This window comes from Canis lupus, chromosome 23, assembly GCF_003254725.2.
Source record: "Canis lupus dingo isolate Sandy chromosome 23, ASM325472v2, whole genome shotgun sequence".
NCBI lineage: Eukaryota > Metazoa > Chordata > Mammalia > Carnivora > Canidae > Canis > Canis lupus.
The window spans coordinates 16,925,724-16,942,937 of record NC_064265.1 but is presented as its reverse complement, the minus strand read 5'-3'; the positions used below and the strand labels follow the sequence as shown (position 1 = coordinate 16,942,937).

The 17,214-nt window shown below is 38.7% G+C and overlaps 1 protein-coding gene across 15 annotated transcripts in view; it reads right to left on the bottom strand.

The window, feature by feature from the left end:
* Positions 1–17,214, bottom strand: part of NEK10 (NIMA related kinase 10) — a 226,885-nt gene that overhangs the window by 163,144 nt on the left and 46,527 nt on the right. For all 15 annotated transcript variants that reach the window (XR_003141762.3, XM_025461041.3, XM_049100027.1 and 12 more), the window contains 8 exons: positions 16,179–16,257; positions 14,960–15,027; positions 13,183–13,262; positions 11,166–11,252; positions 8,240–8,464; positions 4,801–4,940; positions 3,443–3,504; positions 1,363–1,440 (listed from right to left, as the gene is read on the bottom strand). Coding sequence is in view for 14 of the 15 variants with exons in the window: in XM_025461041.3 (XP_025316826.1) it covers positions 1,363–1,440; positions 3,443–3,504; positions 4,801–4,940; positions 8,240–8,464; positions 11,166–11,252; positions 13,183–13,262; positions 14,960–15,027; positions 16,179–16,257 (819 nt within the window). In the remaining variant the exon portion in view is untranslated. The remainder of the gene's footprint in view (positions 1–1,362; positions 1,441–3,442; positions 3,505–4,800; positions 4,941–8,239; positions 8,465–11,165; positions 11,253–13,182; positions 13,263–14,959; positions 15,028–16,178; positions 16,258–17,214) is intronic.

The following is a 17,214-nucleotide window of genomic DNA, read 5'->3' as shown; positions in this document are numbered from 1 at the left end:
TTGGTCTCTTGAGCAAAGAGTCTTAAGCATTCCCCAAATAGAACAATCTACAGTAACTCCCGAGAACACTCAGAAAGAGGCTTGTGAGACTCTACCAAAGAAAAATAAACGTCTAAATGTCTGACAGCTTGCAGTGCCAAGAAAAAAAACCAGAGAGCTCCCAGCCTGCACTTGGGCCTGTAGATATGCCACCACTAGGGTGATCGGGGGCTACTGAACTCGGATCCAGAATCATTCCATAAAATTATGGTTTGAATATAGGAGGGTCACAGATAAAATGGCACAGAGAGGCAGGCAGATAACACAATGACATGAAAGAACTTGGTGGAAGGTAGTGGAGGCAGTGAAAAAGTTGAGGACAAAACTGCTCCTCAAAAACCATTTCAATATGAATTTTTAAAAACCCTCTACTGGCTTAACAAAATGCATCTGCAGGATGGATTTGACCTATTCTGCTGTCCAGCATCATATCATGTGTCTGTGGTGCACCAAAGAAATTAAGTCTCACATCAGTACATTGTCATGAGTAGCTCTCTAAAACCACTGCCTGCCAGCACACAGATAATACCCAAAAATCATTCTGGGTGACAGCTCTTCAATCGGGTTGGAGGTAAACATGGTTTCTTCCTTTTCTAAACGACTTAGGGGAAAAATATGAGCTCCACATACTGCAAGGCTTACTTTAAATCTGATTTTAATCTGTCTAATATCTTCAGGGACACTGGCCCCCTGATGCCCACTCCCCAACAAAACAGCATGCAGGACTGCAATAATGTGCACCCTTCTTATCTGCGAGGCCTCATCTCCCTCTCCCAACCACACACACACACCCCAGCACTACTGAAAGGCCTACGCACACGCTAAGCTGCCAGGTTCTCACAGTTTCTCCATGGTATTCCTTCTGTGCAGAATGCCTTCCACCCTGCAGCAGATGCCATGGCTCCCCAACGCATACCCCTTTATTGACTTGGCAAGGCTCTTCTCATCCCCCAAGATCCATTTTATAGGCTTTCCTTTGTAAAGATGAAATGTTACTGACTGTGGTCCATGCTTAAAAATGGAATATAATTTTCCTCTTATGGTTTTCTGATACATAAGCATTACTTGTTTTCAAAAAAATAGAACTTAATGATAAGAAAAGAAATACACAAATAAAATCACCTAATCCTCCCACCCAGAGAAGCCACTGTTAAGCCCTTTATACTGTTTTAACAGCATTTGTTTTCATGCGAGCCTCCCTCATTAGATATTTTTCCCTCCCGGTCAGTACAGAAACCAGCACTAAAAATTACAGATTATATTATCAAAGTTTCCCCAGATTTCAGTAACTTGATACTGAAGAACAATGGACGTGCTTATTACCTGTAATAGGTTGGTTTTTGCCGCATTCTTTTGCTTGTTTGGTAAAATTAATTTTGCTATTGTATATACACCATTTTCCTGGAAGAATAAAGGGCACATGTTACCTGTGACCAATGCCAATGCCATGGAGATACAGAAACACAAATAAGTGACTAAACAATCTCAAAAATTAATATTAGAGAAGAAATGTTAGCATAATTTTAGAATTTTGTGTAAGTTTACAGAATAGTAAATATATCAATGTAATAACTTTTAAAGCACCAAAGACTACAACCACAATCTTAAAATTTCAACTGTCTTTAAAGATGATACATAATAAAACATATCAATTTAAAGTAACTTAAATACTTCAACAAAGAGTAGAAGATAAAAAGGAACTGAGTAAAGGGATCCAAGTATCTTTATACATTGCATTTTAAATGTCTAATTATGAAATCTAATTTTTCCTGGTACAGTTTGGTAGCTAAGTAATACACATAGATAAATTATTGTATAAAAGAAACTAGAATAAATAAAAGAAACAAAAGTAATAGATGAAAAAAAATGAATGTATGCATGGAAAGTCCAGAAAGTTATCCTTCTGGACTTACTCTAATACATACACAGCAGAATAAACAGCAAGTGGTAACTCATTGCTACTTTTCTATTACCTGTTAAATATTTAATTTACTGAACTCTACTATATCTGGGCTTTTATATTATAATACTGAAGAACTTTACTTGCCTTCCTGCATTTATTCTTTAAGGCTATTCTATGAATCAGCTTTTAATTTCCCTGCTTTATATATGACAAAACCAAATCTCAGAGAGGCTAAGTTATTTTTCCAATGGCCGAGCCACCAGGTAATGATAGTAGAAAATGAACCTCAATCTGGCCAAGTCCAAATGCTCTACTCCACCACTATCCCTCTGATTTACTGAGCTTCCCTTCAGGCCTCTATTGATCAGTGATCTGATCTCTTATGACTTTTTATGTATTTATGTATTTTGAAATGGAAGCTGGATATATTCGTATGCTGCTTCCATATACTACTGTAGATGTAGTGGATTGATTAGTGAATTATGCTTTGTGAAACTGGTTTGTTGGCAATAAAGATTTTGTTGGTCTGTGTTTCAGTCACTTCTAGTGGAATAACCTGATGTACTCTTAATTCAAGTGACTGCTATCCTCAACTCATGGTATCCTATAGGCCCCAAATTAAAGCAGTTCAAAATAGCTTTAAAAAAAAAAAAAAGAGGGATCCCTGGGTGGCACAGCGGTTTGGCGCCTGCCTTTGGCCCAGGGCGCGATCCTGGAGACCCGGGATCGAATCCCACGTCGGGCTCCCGGTGCATGGAGCCTGCTTCTCCCTCTGCCTGTGTCTCTGCCTCTCTCTCTCTCCCTCTCTCTCTCTGTGACTATCATAAATAAATAAAAATTAAAAAAAAAAAAAAAAAAAGATAAAACGAAGAAAAAAACAAACCCACACATAAAATAGAGGAGAAAGCAGATTAACCACAGGACAGTTCTTTCTAAGCCAAGTGAGGTAAAGGAAGGACAAGACTATATAAAATGGAATTCTAGGGACACCTGGCTGGCTCAGTTGTTAGAGCATGGGACTCCCAATCTCAGTGTTTTGAGTCTGAGCTCCATGTTGAGTGTAGAGATTACTTAAAAATAAAACATTAGGGGCAGCCCGGGTGGCTCAGCGGTTTAGTGCTACCTTCAGCCCAGGGTGTGATCCTGGAGACCAGGGATCAAGTCCCACGTTAGGCTCCCTGCAAGGAGCCTGCTTCTCCCTCTGCCTGTGTCTCTGCCTCTCTCTCTGTGTGTGTGTGTGTGTGTGTGTGTGTGTCTCTTATGAATAAATAAATAAAATCTTTTTTAAAAATAAATAAATAAAAATAAAACATTAAAATTTTTTAAAAAAAATAAAAAATAAAATGGAATTCTAGGACTTAGATAAGATGTATTAAAATATCTTAAAACCACAGCATGGGATCCCAAAAGCTGTGATCTGGGATTCAGAGTTTGCCCCAAGGTGGGGTCCATGAGCAGTGATGTGGTTTGCAGCTGGACCCCGGAGAAGAGCGTTCTCACCTGGACCACCTGGTGGGCATTGGTGTCGTTGAGCACCAGCTCGGTGAGGGCAGCACAGCAGGCTGGAAGGAAAATCACCAAATGATTGTGTCTGTCGTCACTGACTGCACTTTACACTGTTACATCAGTACTCTGGCTCCACAGGGAATCCTGTTAACAGAGTCACTCCTCAAAAAATGGCACCTTTCCCTCTAACACAGCTCTGGGGGACTTTCAATGGTATCTAACTCTGCTCTTCATGTGCATAAACACCCCACAGCAGCCTTTTATTGGGCGCTTACTGCGTACCTGGAGGCAGCTTCACTATAATCCCCAGTGCCCAGCCTGTGCCTGGCACTTAGCAGGTGCTCAATAAATACATCTACAATGGCTACATACCGGAGTACTTCAAATATAGGATCCAAGTTATCCCTTGTAATCAGAGGATGTACTATGATTATCAGTGTTACTGACGTTCACAGAGATTGATAGACTAGGCCATAGAACTTGGTAAGTGGAGGAAGCCAGAAGTCCAGCTGGTCTGCCAGATGTTAAATTGTTAAATCCCACACTCTGAGCATGACCCCTCCTGCCTCCTTACAACTACCATGGCAGCCTCTGGTGACGTTCTCTACTGAGCCACTTCTTGTCCAACCAGTAATATGCAGGATCCTCTAGCACAGAGCACCCATGCTACAGGCATTACATATATACTCCTATAGTTCTACCAGCCTGCCGTCCTGCCGGTCCACCCGGTGCCTCTCTGCTCCCCTCCTATGGCTGTTGCAGGGCATCCAGCTTGGTCAGCAGCACAAAAGCTCCACTTGTCCCCAAAAGCCAGATGCCTTTGCGTGAATCTTATTCAGGCGTGCCAAACTACCAAAAGCAGGTGCAGACGTAGGCTCCTGCTTTGCTGTGGCAAGAGAGGCTCTGTCCTCCCTTAAGAGCTCACATGGAGTAAGAAGGTGCTCCCTTGCTCCCAGTGGGATGGACATGCGCGTTGTAGAATTTCCCTTAAGGAGGGTACCTGAGGTCTAGAAAATATAGGGACCGTGATTCTGGCCACAAAGTGAACTGAGTTCTCTAATCCAGTAATAGAGCTAATATTCTATTCTTTTTATATCTGACCCGTGTGCTGACTTCTAAATGTGTTCAAAATATAAAAGGGAGAGAGACGATTGTGATATCACTCACCTGCAAGTCCAAGATGGGTATTGGGAAGTTTCAGGTATCTACATGGATTTAACTTCACATTTTTTAAAACTTACAAATTATGCCTACTTAATATTATCATACATACAGAATAACAAATTAGAAAATAATAAAATAATATGTTAAACAGTATCAAATACTAAAACATAATAATGTGATATAATTACCTGCTTGAAGAGAAAAAGTGTTTTCTTGTATTTCCCGGGGGCTTAAATCTTCTGACAAATGAAGCTGCTGGATTCTGCCCGCTGCGTTTGCACTGGACAGGCTGCCAATGGAAGAGCGATCGGAAACAAAATTTCTGTCTCTGAAAAAGGAAAGTTAATGCGCAATTTATCAATTTTCCTTCATGGTCAGTGCTTTCTGGGTCCTGTTTAAGGACGGTTTGCCTCAGGGATCCCCAGGTGGCCCAGAGGTCTGGCGCCTGCCTTCAGCCCAGGGCGTGATCCTGGGGACCCAGGATCGAGTCCTATGTCAGGCCCCCCGCATGGAGCCTGCTTCTCTCTCTGCCTGTGTCTCTGCCTCTCTCTCTCTCTCTCTGTGTCTCATGAATAAATAAATAAAATCTTAAAAAAAAAAAAAAAAAAAAAAGGTTTGCCTTCCCCAGGCCATGAAGTTTCCCCTATGTTATCTTTATTGTTTCGCCTTCCAATCCACCTAGAATGGATTTCTGTGTGTAGTGTGAAGCAGCGGTCCTTTCCTTCCTTCTTCATTCCTGCCTTCCCTCCTGCTTCCTTTTATGGTTACAGAACTAACTCAGCACTATTTATTGAAAACTCTGTCATTTCCCCCCACTGTTCCACATGTCCACCATTGTTTTTTTTTTAAGATCTTATTTTTAAGTCATCTCTACACCCAATGTGGGGATAGAACCAACAACTCTGAGATCAAGAGTTGCATGCTCCATTGACTAAGCCAGTCAGGAGCGCCCCCCCACCGACCCCCTTCACTTTTGTTTTGGAACTCTTCCACAGCTACCAATTCACCCAACTACATTTCAGTATTCATCATTCTGAGTTTTCTTTTTCCAAGCAATTCCAATCTTACTTTATTTTGATAAAGGTCTTTTCTATCTATGATTTTTTTTTAATTCTTTTGCTTTATTCTCTAACCTATCAGTTATCCACAGGTTGAAAATTCATGGTCTCCTTCATTTTAAAATGGATATCATTCCTCTGTCTTTTTCCTCCACATTATGTATAAATTTTTCAAGCGTGCCCTTCCTTGTACTAATTCCAGTTTCTGTCTGGTGTGCTGATGAATGTCTTAGTTCTGCAGATTATTCAGTCCTTGCCTTTTTTCCTAGCTCTGCAATCTCTCTCCTCCCTGTTTTGTTATCCTAGCATCTCATCTTTAATCTCAGGTCATAAATGTCATGTTCTTTTTAACATCTTTGAAAAAATAAAGCACTTGTTTTTCTGTTTACTCAAGGTAACATCTTCCACAATAGCTTCTTTGTGTCTTTGTTTTTTCCCTTTTCTTTTATGTGGCTACTATATAACTTTTTCATTTATTTATTTTTTATGGCAGCAGCTCTATCTGGATTTTTTTGTGCCTAAATGTAACATAGATGGAGTCTCTTTGGCTTCCCTCCCATGTCATCTGGGCCCACTAGTGCCCTTCCTTCAGTTCACACTGGAAAGGTAATGAGCTAGGTCAAAGGATAGTCAAAATTGTTTACCTAATCTGTCAACCAAATTATGTTAAAACTCAAATTATAAAGAGCACTGCCCCTACTCAAGTAGTAGCCCTGCAGGAACTGCTCTGGAGCTTAGGTTTGTAGGTGAATGGGCATGAAGAGGTTTCCTGGAAACTGCCTTGACAACAATCCCTGTTCCTACTTAAGCCAGCAGACAACCTGGCAATCTCCACCCCTTGTACCAGCTCCAGGCAGCCCAGGGGCAGGCACAAGTTCTGAAAGGATATTGTTTAGCCAGCTGGGGCAATAAATTCTCCCAGAGCACTGAGACATATTTAACGTAGAATAAGTGTTGACATATATCATTTTCCCAGGGAAGAATTTTCTAACGTTACACCATAGAAATGGATTGGCAAACTGACTCTTTAGATGTGAAAGAACTCGTCTCTCTCAAGGATCATTACATTGTGAGCAAAAGAGGAAAACTGGTGCCTTTATTAAATATATGTGCTAAAACAGTAGGTTTTATCTCTGAAGTATTGCTTAACAATTGTAAAATTTAATGTTAACATCAAGAAAATAACTGCTCTCTAAAAGGGCAATTCAGAGTTGTTGTAATAGGTGTATCGGCCACCAATAATACCCACCACTACCATCAGCATCAACATCAGCACCCTATAAATGAAAGCAAAAAATAAATAAATAAATAAAAACAAAAAAAATTGCTAAATGTTCAAGGAGCTAGCTTACTACACAACAGTACTAATGAAAGATTTATAATTTATCCTTTGGAGATTTTTATGTGATACCCATAAAATCAAGTAGGGGCACCTAGGTGGCTCAGTCAGTTAAGTGTCTGCCTTTGGCTCAGGTCATGATCTCCAGGTCCTGGGATCCAGCCCCACGTAGGGCTCCCTGCTCAGCAAGAAGTCTGCTTCTCCCTCTGCTCCTCCTCATGCTAATGCTCTCTCTCACTCTGCCCTCTCTCTCTCAAATAAATAAATAAAAATAAAAACCTTAAAAAAAAAAGTGGATTGTCAACAGCTTATATTTTTTCGTTTTGATAATGACAGAAATCATTAATAAAGCTACTGTCCATATTTCTATAGTCTGTTCTTATGCTTTGAAACACTCCCTCCCAGAAAATGAAGTTGATAACATACAGTTCCATAATAATTTTAGATACTAGAACTTTCCCATTGATGGTACCAGAAGATGTCTTTATCCATTGTTTCAATATATCTAATACATACTTATTGCAACATACTTCTAATAAATTTCAATTTGAATTATTTTAATAACCATTCCTTCTCCATATTCAAAGCTTTGAATGTCATTAGAATTTTATTTTTAAAAGAGAGAAGACAAGATGTTAACCCACCTTAAGAGCACTGCAATGAAAATTTAGAAAGGAAAGAAGAGCAACTGGTGGGCCAGGGTCAGCAACATGGCAATCATTTGATCAATAATATTTTCTCCTATTTTAACTAAGGATTATATATCTGTTCTTTAATTGCAAGTTTTGCTTTCTCTTTGTAGATGAATGACATATATTCAAATGCAGGCATTTTAGCAAAATAGTAAATTTAAAGTAAAATTACAAGTAAAATTATTATACTTGTTGGGATTACAATATGTATAGAGTGTGTCAAGAAAAAAGTTTAAGATAAATGTTTTCTTGTGGTTGTTGGGTCTTGTTCAATCTACATCTGCAAATGGACAGCCTTCTCTATTCCCAGCACTGTAATGGAGACTGGTGATACAAAGATAAATATTTCAGGGCTTCTATGAAACTTAAAAGATAAATGCCCTGTGTGTTTGTGACAAGTATAAATGATTGTCCATAACATGAAGGACCAAAGAGCAGAAGGAAGCAAGCGAATCGTGTGCCAAATCTGCCACTGAATGGCAGAGTCCCCAACCTTTAATGACTAAGGTAAAATAGGCCACAGCCTCCTCTGACTCACCCTCGTAAAATATGAAGAAGCTGCTTGATGCCTCCCCAAATGCGAATTTCCACACTGGTCTCAGGGTCCTCACAAACTTGAACCAGAATCCAGACAACACTCCAGAGCAGCTTCAGGTGGTCAGAGTGGAGCAGACTGAGGAGGATGGGTATCCCCTCATAGAGCTTCACCTGCTCTTTCACCTGGGGTTCGGCACAAAGTAGGCGTAGTAACTCCGCAGTTAATCTTGAAGCGGATGGGAGGTGGGATGAGAATCACAGCACAGTGGGTTACGACTTTGCATTTAGACTAGAGCTATCATCAGTGCAGCGCACTAACATTTTCTAAGTCACAGGTCAACATATGTTTTCTGTAAAGGGCTGGATCACAGTATAGCGTTTCAGGCTTTGGTAGCCATACAGTTTCTGTCACAACTACCCAACCAAGCCAACATATGCAAAAGCAGCCACAGATAACACATAAAAACAAATGGCATGGCTATGTGCCAATAAATCTTTATTTACAAAAACAGGCAGGGAGCCAAATATAGCCTGCAGATCATAGTTTGCTGACCACTGTTATGAGTTATAGCCTCACTATAAGCTCATTGGTCTGGTTAAAAACCTACTAACCAGCAAATAGATATCAAGTACACACAATGGCATCTGCATTGCGCTGATGACAAAAGAAATAATAGCTCTATCATATTCTTCAGAAACTTACTAAGTAGTTAAAAAAAAAAAAAAAAACCAAGATACTAATACAAAAAGCCAAAACCACTACAATGCAAGGAGATTAAATGCAACGTGCCTAGTGAATGTCTGGAGAGTAAATTAATGATACCATCAGACACGTAGGGCTCAGCAGACCTCTAAAACATTATGATGATGGACATCTCATAGAACCATCCTTAACCCTCCAGTCTTACATTCTAAACACTCTCTGGATAATGTCATCCATTCCCATGACTTCAAACACTCCCTCTATCCTGAGCCATGAGCTCAGCCCAGGCATCACTCTCAATCTCCAGAAATTCTGGCCACAGGCACTCACCCCAGTGATTCTCAACTCAAAGTCATTATTCTCCTCCCCAGACTGGCTCTTCCTCTTATATCCCCAGTATTGATTCATGATACCACAGTCTTTCCAATTTTCCAATCCAGAAAACAGAATCATCCAAGATATTTCCTTTTTCTTTCCCAATCCACCACTGCCAACGAAGAATGTTCAGTGCCCCCCATTTTCCTAGGCAACTGCTGAGATTAATTCTCTTACAGGTCATTCATGCAGTTGTAACCCCACTGCTCCTCCCATTCCAGTGATCCTTGATTGTGTTCAAGACATAAGTGCCTCTGTCACTTGTCTTTCTTATCTTCTCATGCCCACATTGCTCCACAGTTCCTTCCCCCTGAGCCAATTTCCCATAGCTCCAATCCCTCCCAAACTTTTGTGCTCTGACATTCAGAACATATGTTCTTTAGCAAATAGTGTTCTTCACCTCCTTGAACTTTGTACACCAAACACCACTCCTTGCTCTAAGTGGATCTCATTGTGTGGCTATAATCCCCACTCCACTCAACCCCACACATTGCTATTAGAGTAATCTTCCCCTCAAATAAATCTGATCATGCTTAAAATCTTTCTGTAAGTCCCCATAATGCACATGAATAAAAACCACACTCTTATTTGGCATAAAAAAGCTCATTGTGACCTAGCTAAAAGCATCTTGTTGCTTCTTCTATAAAATATAGAAATTGCTAGGGTTATTGTGCACATCAAGTGAGTTGACACACAAAAATGCTTAAAGCAAGGCCTGGTATGTAGAGAAAGCCAGATTAAAAATTAGCTATACATTTAACTTATCACTAACTGTCTAACCTAGTTTTCTGGTACTTTCTCTCCTGCACTCTGATACAGCTATGCCCAACCATGCAGTTCCTCTAACACATGTTAGAGGTGTCTCCATGTGGAAGCATATTCTGTTTCCACTTTTTCTCTCCTTTTGCCCAAGTAACTCCCTCTTCCTTCAAGAAACTTGGCATGACTCCTAGCTCTGACTGGGAGCTTCTGCTCTATGTTCCCAGAGTGTCCAGTGTATACATCAACCACACCACCTAAAGTGCTATGGTGAAACTTTTGACCTGCATGCCCATCCCCTCTCTTATGCTATATACTCTATCTCATTCATCTTTGGTGTTCTAACACCAGTGCGGAGGCTGTTGTCTTAGAAATGAACTCAGGCAAGCAGGCTGTAAGTATAGTTTGTAAAAGAGGATAAAATTGACTTTAAAGAAAGGCTCAAGGGGATTTACTACGGTAAGTGTCTGGGTTCCATTACTTAGTATTTCTATCATCTGTTTTACCTCTTCAGAAAATCGTGACTTACTTAACTAAATATCAAATGATGTAGGTTGCAACTCTATTAAAAACAGCTTAATAACTAACTGGATACAATAATTCTTTAGAACAATATGTAGTTCATGCAAAAATGAATACATTTTAGATTCTGTTTAGAGTTATAATAACAGGTGGTCATGAAGTAAGTCAGTAGCTATCCTAAATTTTTGCCTTAAAATAGAGTTTAACAATCTAATAATTTATTCAATAATCTGAAATTACCAAAAATAGAGCCACCTCAGAGTTCGTTTCTTTCCTTCAAGAGACAGGATGTAAAAAAAAAAAAATTTTATTAATAAATAAAAATATTAAAGATGTGATCATAAGATTGATATAATTCTATTCTATGCCCAGATCTACAAGTGATGCAAGACCAAAGATGAATCAATACCCCTCTTTGCTCTAGTGTCTTTATAAAAACCTAAATAGAAAATAAATGTAAAGTAACTCATGGCATTCAGTTAATAATGTAAATAGCATGACATAATAAAAATAATAATAATCACTTTCATCGAATATATATTGTCCTTTTCCTTGTTAGCAATCCTACCTTTTGGAAAGCAAGTCATATTCATGTAAAATCATCAGCAGATTTTCTACAATGTTGAGTTCACTTATCTTCTCCCTACATTCTGGACTACAAATTGAAAATTATTAGTAACTACTAAAAACATACTTCACCATAGCCATTCATTTAATACCCTAGCTCTCATCTTATCGTGGAAAGAGAAACAAAAAGCAATATAATGGGATCCCTGGGTGGCTCAGCGGTTGAGTACCTGCCTTTGGCCCAGGGTGTAATCCTGGAGTCCCGGGACTGAGTCCCACATCAGGCTCCCTGCATGGAGCCTGCTTCTCCCTCTGCTTGTGTCTCTGCCTCTCTCTCTCTCTCTCTCTCTCTGTCTCTCATGAATAAATAAATAAAATCTTTAAAAAAAAAAAAAGCAATATAACTCCATGGAGCTGGGCTATATCAAATTCCAATGTTCAACAAATTCTATGTCATCAATTTAAATTTGGTTAATAAAAGTACGATGATACCATGATTCTCTTTCTCCAAAAAGAATCATAGGCTGTTCATATAAAAGTAATGATCAGCAATATTAACAAGATATAAAAATGACCTATATGGGCCTACAAAATATAATTGAATATTATTATCCATTCATAAAAAAGAAGGAAATCCTGCCATTTGTGACAACATGGAAGAAGCTGGAAGGAATTGTACTAAGTGAAATAAGCCAGACATAGAAAGGTAAACACTGTATGATATCAATTATATGTGGAATCTAAAACAAAAAACAAAAGAACTGATTGCATAGAAACAGACATTAGCATGGTGAGTGGTTGCCAGGGGCTGGACAGAGGGGAAATACAGGTTAAAGGTATAATCTTTCAGTTATAAGAAGAATGAGTACTGAGGATCTAATGTACAGCATGGAGACTACAGTTAGTAGTATGGTATTTTATTTTTTAAAAGATTTTATTTATTATTTGACAGAGACAGCATAAGCAGGGAGAGCGGGATCCCTGGGTGGCGCAGCGGTTTGGCGCCTGCCTTTGGCCCAGGGCGCGATCCTGGAGACGCGGGATCGAATCCCACGTCAGGCTCCCGGTGCATGGAGCCTGCTTCTCCCTCTGCCTGTGTCTCTGCCTCTCTCTCTCTCTCTCTCTCTCTCTCTCTCTCTGTGACTATCATAAATAAATAAAATCTTTAAAAAAAAAAAAAAAAAAAAAAAGCAGGGAGAGCTGCAGGCAGAGAAATAGACTCTCTGCTGAATGGGAAACCTGATGTAGGATTCAATCTCAGGACCCCAAGATCATGACCTGAGCAGAAGGCAGTTGCCTAACCAAGTGAGCTACCCAGGAACCCAATAGTATGGTATTTTACACTTAAAAGCTGATGAGAACACTTCTTAAGTGTTCTTACTGCATATACACACAAAAGAGTTAAGTATGTGATGTGATGAGTGAATAAATTCTCTTGAGCCCGCTAATCACTCCACACATAATGTACATCAAATCATCATGTTGTACACTTTGAACATATGCAATTATATGTGTCAATTATTCTGTATCAAGTTAAAAAATAAAAACAAAAAAAAAGCATTGATTCACTTATTGGCATAAAAATATATTTAAAGCATTTATTTAAAATAATCATGACATCTATAAAAGGAACATGTTATCTAAAATTATTTAAAGAGTAAAAATGTTCCAAAGTGTTTTATATGTTAGAATAAATATACAAGAAAGAACTTTTTTTATGGTCAGGGAGATTTCATTGTCAAAGATATATTGTGGTTATTTTGGAAGTACAAGTATCTGAGAGTTGGATGAAAGACGAGGTAAGTATTTCTGGTCAGGTCATTTTCCTCTCCAACTTATGTTTTAAAATGATACTTTTTCATCCAGGATCCTCTTCAATATAGTAATGCTACTTCATGCTTATTTTTCACAAATTATAACTAAGTAGGCAAGTAACTAGAGAAACTGATCTATTTTTTCATCTTTCCCACCTAAACTGCAATGGCAGTGGAACTGGAAAGATATTAAAATACACTTACCTTTCAGCTAAACTAGCCAGAGCCAGAAGGGCACCCAACAAAACATTAGTATCTCGGGCACCAAGTAAATTTACTAATGTCTGAAAAGTGAAGTAAGAGAAAGTTTCATTGTGTTAGTACTACAAGCTTCTTGAGTGGTATAATGTTTCTTTCAAAGAACATTGAGGCTTAACCTCAAGAGGAGTTTTATTAAACATTCATCACACCCAGCTCTTTGAAGGGGTAGGGCTCCTTCCTGCTTTGAAACTCAAGATTAGTTCCTTGTGGCCTTTCCTCACCCAGAGCAGGAAGCAAAAGGGACCAAGATACATGGCCAAGGTGTGCTCAGGGTGTCCCTTCTGTCTCTTCTGACCTCTCCCCAAAAAGAAGTAAGGAGACTAATGATAGAAACCACAATACTGGGAGCAACCAGTCATTGAGAACTCATTCTGAACCAGACACTGCAGTAGGTCCTTTCCAAGACGTGGTACTATTTATTCACCAAAGTGTTAAAACTACCTTTTTCCCCTAAACTAAGCAAGATATGTCAACATTACTAAGCACTTCATTTGCCTTTCAGATTTCTAATTGATGTTGAAAGAGCATGAATCAATGCTTCCAGGCATCATGCTAAGCAACATGACTTAGCCGGACATCTGTGCCTTATCAGTTGTCTTCTCTGAATTCCCATTAATGCAAATTCACTCTTCTTCTCTCTAGACTTTTAGAATTCAGAGTTCCCCAAAAGTGCACACCCTGACATATTTCAGGCCAGAGCTGCAAGCCGTGCAACAACTGCTTGCCTGATTTTTGGTAACTGTTAGGTCATTTTTTTCTCCTTTATGTTTTCATTCATTTTTTTATGAAGCTAACATTACCTTTATTTCTCTGATCCCCTCCTTTTATTCTTCTCTCACTTTTTTCTCTGATCTTCTAACACAATGTTCCCCAAACTTCAGTCCCTGACATATCATTCCCAGAATTTTTGCCACAACTATTTAACTCCTTAATGCTACTCAAAAATGTTCGTCGGGATCTAACTGATAATATTGGTAAAATATATGTAGTTATTGAAATGGAAAGCATTGATTTGTATATAACCTATCTCCTATACATGAGCAGCATGTGTGAACACATTTTTAGGCAACCTGCTCTAATAAATGCTTTAAAGTGGCCTTTGCGGCTATGAGAACTCAACAGATTATTGAGAGTTGACTGTAGGCAGCTACCATCTACTTATGCTATAGATATAAATTTAGTCGTTTGAATAAACCTGCATCTATTCATCTTGAAATATATATCTGATCCATATGCTTGTAATACTATACTATCTGATTATAATGTTGAACCATATGAGATTTCCCTATAGACATGATAATTTCATATGGTTCAAACATATTCAACCCCATGTGCCATAGGGAATATATTTATATGTATCCACACATTTTATTTGCTCATTTATAAACACACACTTAGGGACAGTTTAAATATAGCTAGGGTTTCTCAAGCAACATTTAAATAAAGCAATGAACTTGGTTGTTATTAAGTGGCATAGGAAAAAGAAAAAAAAACAGAGTTTCAGAAAACCTGTTTGCTATTTCTATATTTACACCTTAGGCCAATAATGAATATTAAAGGATTAGCAGAGATTTACAATTCTAGGCTAGGTTAGCAGGTTTGTGAACTATAATTATAAGAAACCTGATCATGGGGCTCTGACCTGTGATCCACTATCATATGTGGATGTGAACCACTATCATATGAAGCTGAAGTGCTCACTCCCTCTGCAACCACTCACCTTATGGGCTCCGCTTGTGGTGACCCATTCTCTTTGGTCTTTGACAGCAGCAAGTTTTTGAAAAATATCTATAAAAGGAAGGAAATAACTCAGCGAGGGATTCAGCACTTAAAGGCAGCAGTATTTATAGAATCTCAGGTCTAAAGCACTGAGAGGCAAGCAGAGAAAGGACAAATGGGAAAGCAGAGAACACAAAAATAACAATGGAGGGAGGTGGAACAGGATTATGTTGTTTTGATTTTTTTGATCTGAGAATTATCTCTTAAGCTCAACTAATAATTTTTATATTTTACTATTATAATAATAAGATGTGGAGATAGCAAAAAGGCAAACAATTCCTTCCATTTAAAGTTGAATGAGTTTCTCAACATCATTACAAGTTCAACATGAAACCAACTCTTCAAAGATCCTCCCTATAAAGATGTCAAATATAAAGAGGATAGGGAAAGCCCCTGATGGTGAAAGGTGAGCAAGGTTCCTCAGATGAAGGGAACAGTTGATCTCAAAAAAAAAACTTCCTGGTGCCTAGGGATCTCCACGTACTCTCCTCTCCCTGTAACTGAGAATCAGTGTGTTGTCCTGGAAACAAATATGGGAAACCAGACAGTTCACACAAATATGGGAAACCAGACAGTTCACACAAAAATGGACCATCATCCCACTACAACAGGGGACCTACAGCTCATCAACCCTGGAGAGGATGGAAGGTGGGGCTGGAAAGAACCTCCAGAGAGAGAAGATTGAGTGCCACACACTCAGACCAATGTTTTCACATTCTCTTCATCACATCAGGATCTTTTTTCTTTCTTTTTTATGTTCAGAATGTTTTAAATTTTATGAGGTAGGTATTATTATTAGCCCAACTTTGGTGATGAAAAGTGGTTAACCTCTGACATCTTAATAGAAATCAGAGGAGGCAAAAACCATTTTTACTACAATCTGCCATTATGGAAGTCTCTCTTGCATTAAAATAAGCTTGCATTCAGTGAAAATCTTCAACATGAAATTGGGCTTTTCAAGTTAAGAGTTGTGATCTACTGTTTTCCTTCTGGGTATATTTTGCCACTGAATATAGCAATTAGCATGGACTCTTCTTGATCCCATAACTGTGGATGTGTACACTCACAAGCATTCACAGTATCCTTTCTCCTGTTGAAAACACCATCCTGCTCATTCAAGCAAGTGGGAAAAGTTGCCATGTCCCCATGACAACACTTACATGTCATGTTGACTAGCTTGTCCACACTATGCTGCTCTTCCCCGTAGCTGAGGTACTCATTGGCCACAATCTCCATGTACTGCAGGAGGAACCAAACCAACAAGAGTCAGAAGGAAAGAGAGTAAAAGCAGGTAAGGAACAAGATGCGTATTTCTACAAATGAGCTGTAGGTGGCACAACAGATACATCAAATAATACTCAGGGCTTCTGGGCCAGGTTCACTCAAGTGCTAAAAGGTAGCTTGAGTTTCTGGATTCTTTGCCTTCTCTTACATGCCCTGAAGTTAAGGGAGGGACCATGGAAAGATTGTATAAACTCTTGAAAGTCTCAAAATGACTTGTAACTAAATAAGCTGTCTCAAAATTTAAAAAAACCACATGAGAGACACCTTAGTCTGGGAAATGAACAAGGAGTAGTGGAAGGGGAGGTGGGCGGGGGGTTGGGGTGACTGGGTGATGGGCACTGAGGGGGGCACTTGGTGGGATGAGCACTGAGTGTTATGCTATATGTTGGCAAATTGAACTCCAATAAAAAAATTTTTTTAAATACAAAAAACCAGCATACACACCAATAGCAATAATCAGAATAAAATGGGTATGGGGCAGTCTGATAATCCCTCAATTATTATAAATAATTTATAACAAGAAATAGGCTGAGAAATATATATATAAATTTCTAATATTACAAGGAAAGTTAAGGTGGACAAGAGGACCTTTATGATATAATTTTATGAAAGACTACTTCATTAAATGAGGTAAACCCTCCAGCCAATTTAAAAAAAAAAAAATCTTAAAAACAAAAATGAGACGTTTCAGCAATTTCCTAAGAATGAAAATATAATAAAATAAAATTGATTTAGCATTAACCTGCCATTAAACTTAATCTTCCATTAATAATACAGAATAAGCTTGTAGGGCTTATATGAAAATCATCCTTTCCCTACATGGCAGAGGTTTTAGGAGAATGGACTGTTTCAACCTACTGCCATGCCTAGAAATTTTGCCTTATCATACTAATAAACTCAAACATTTGACTG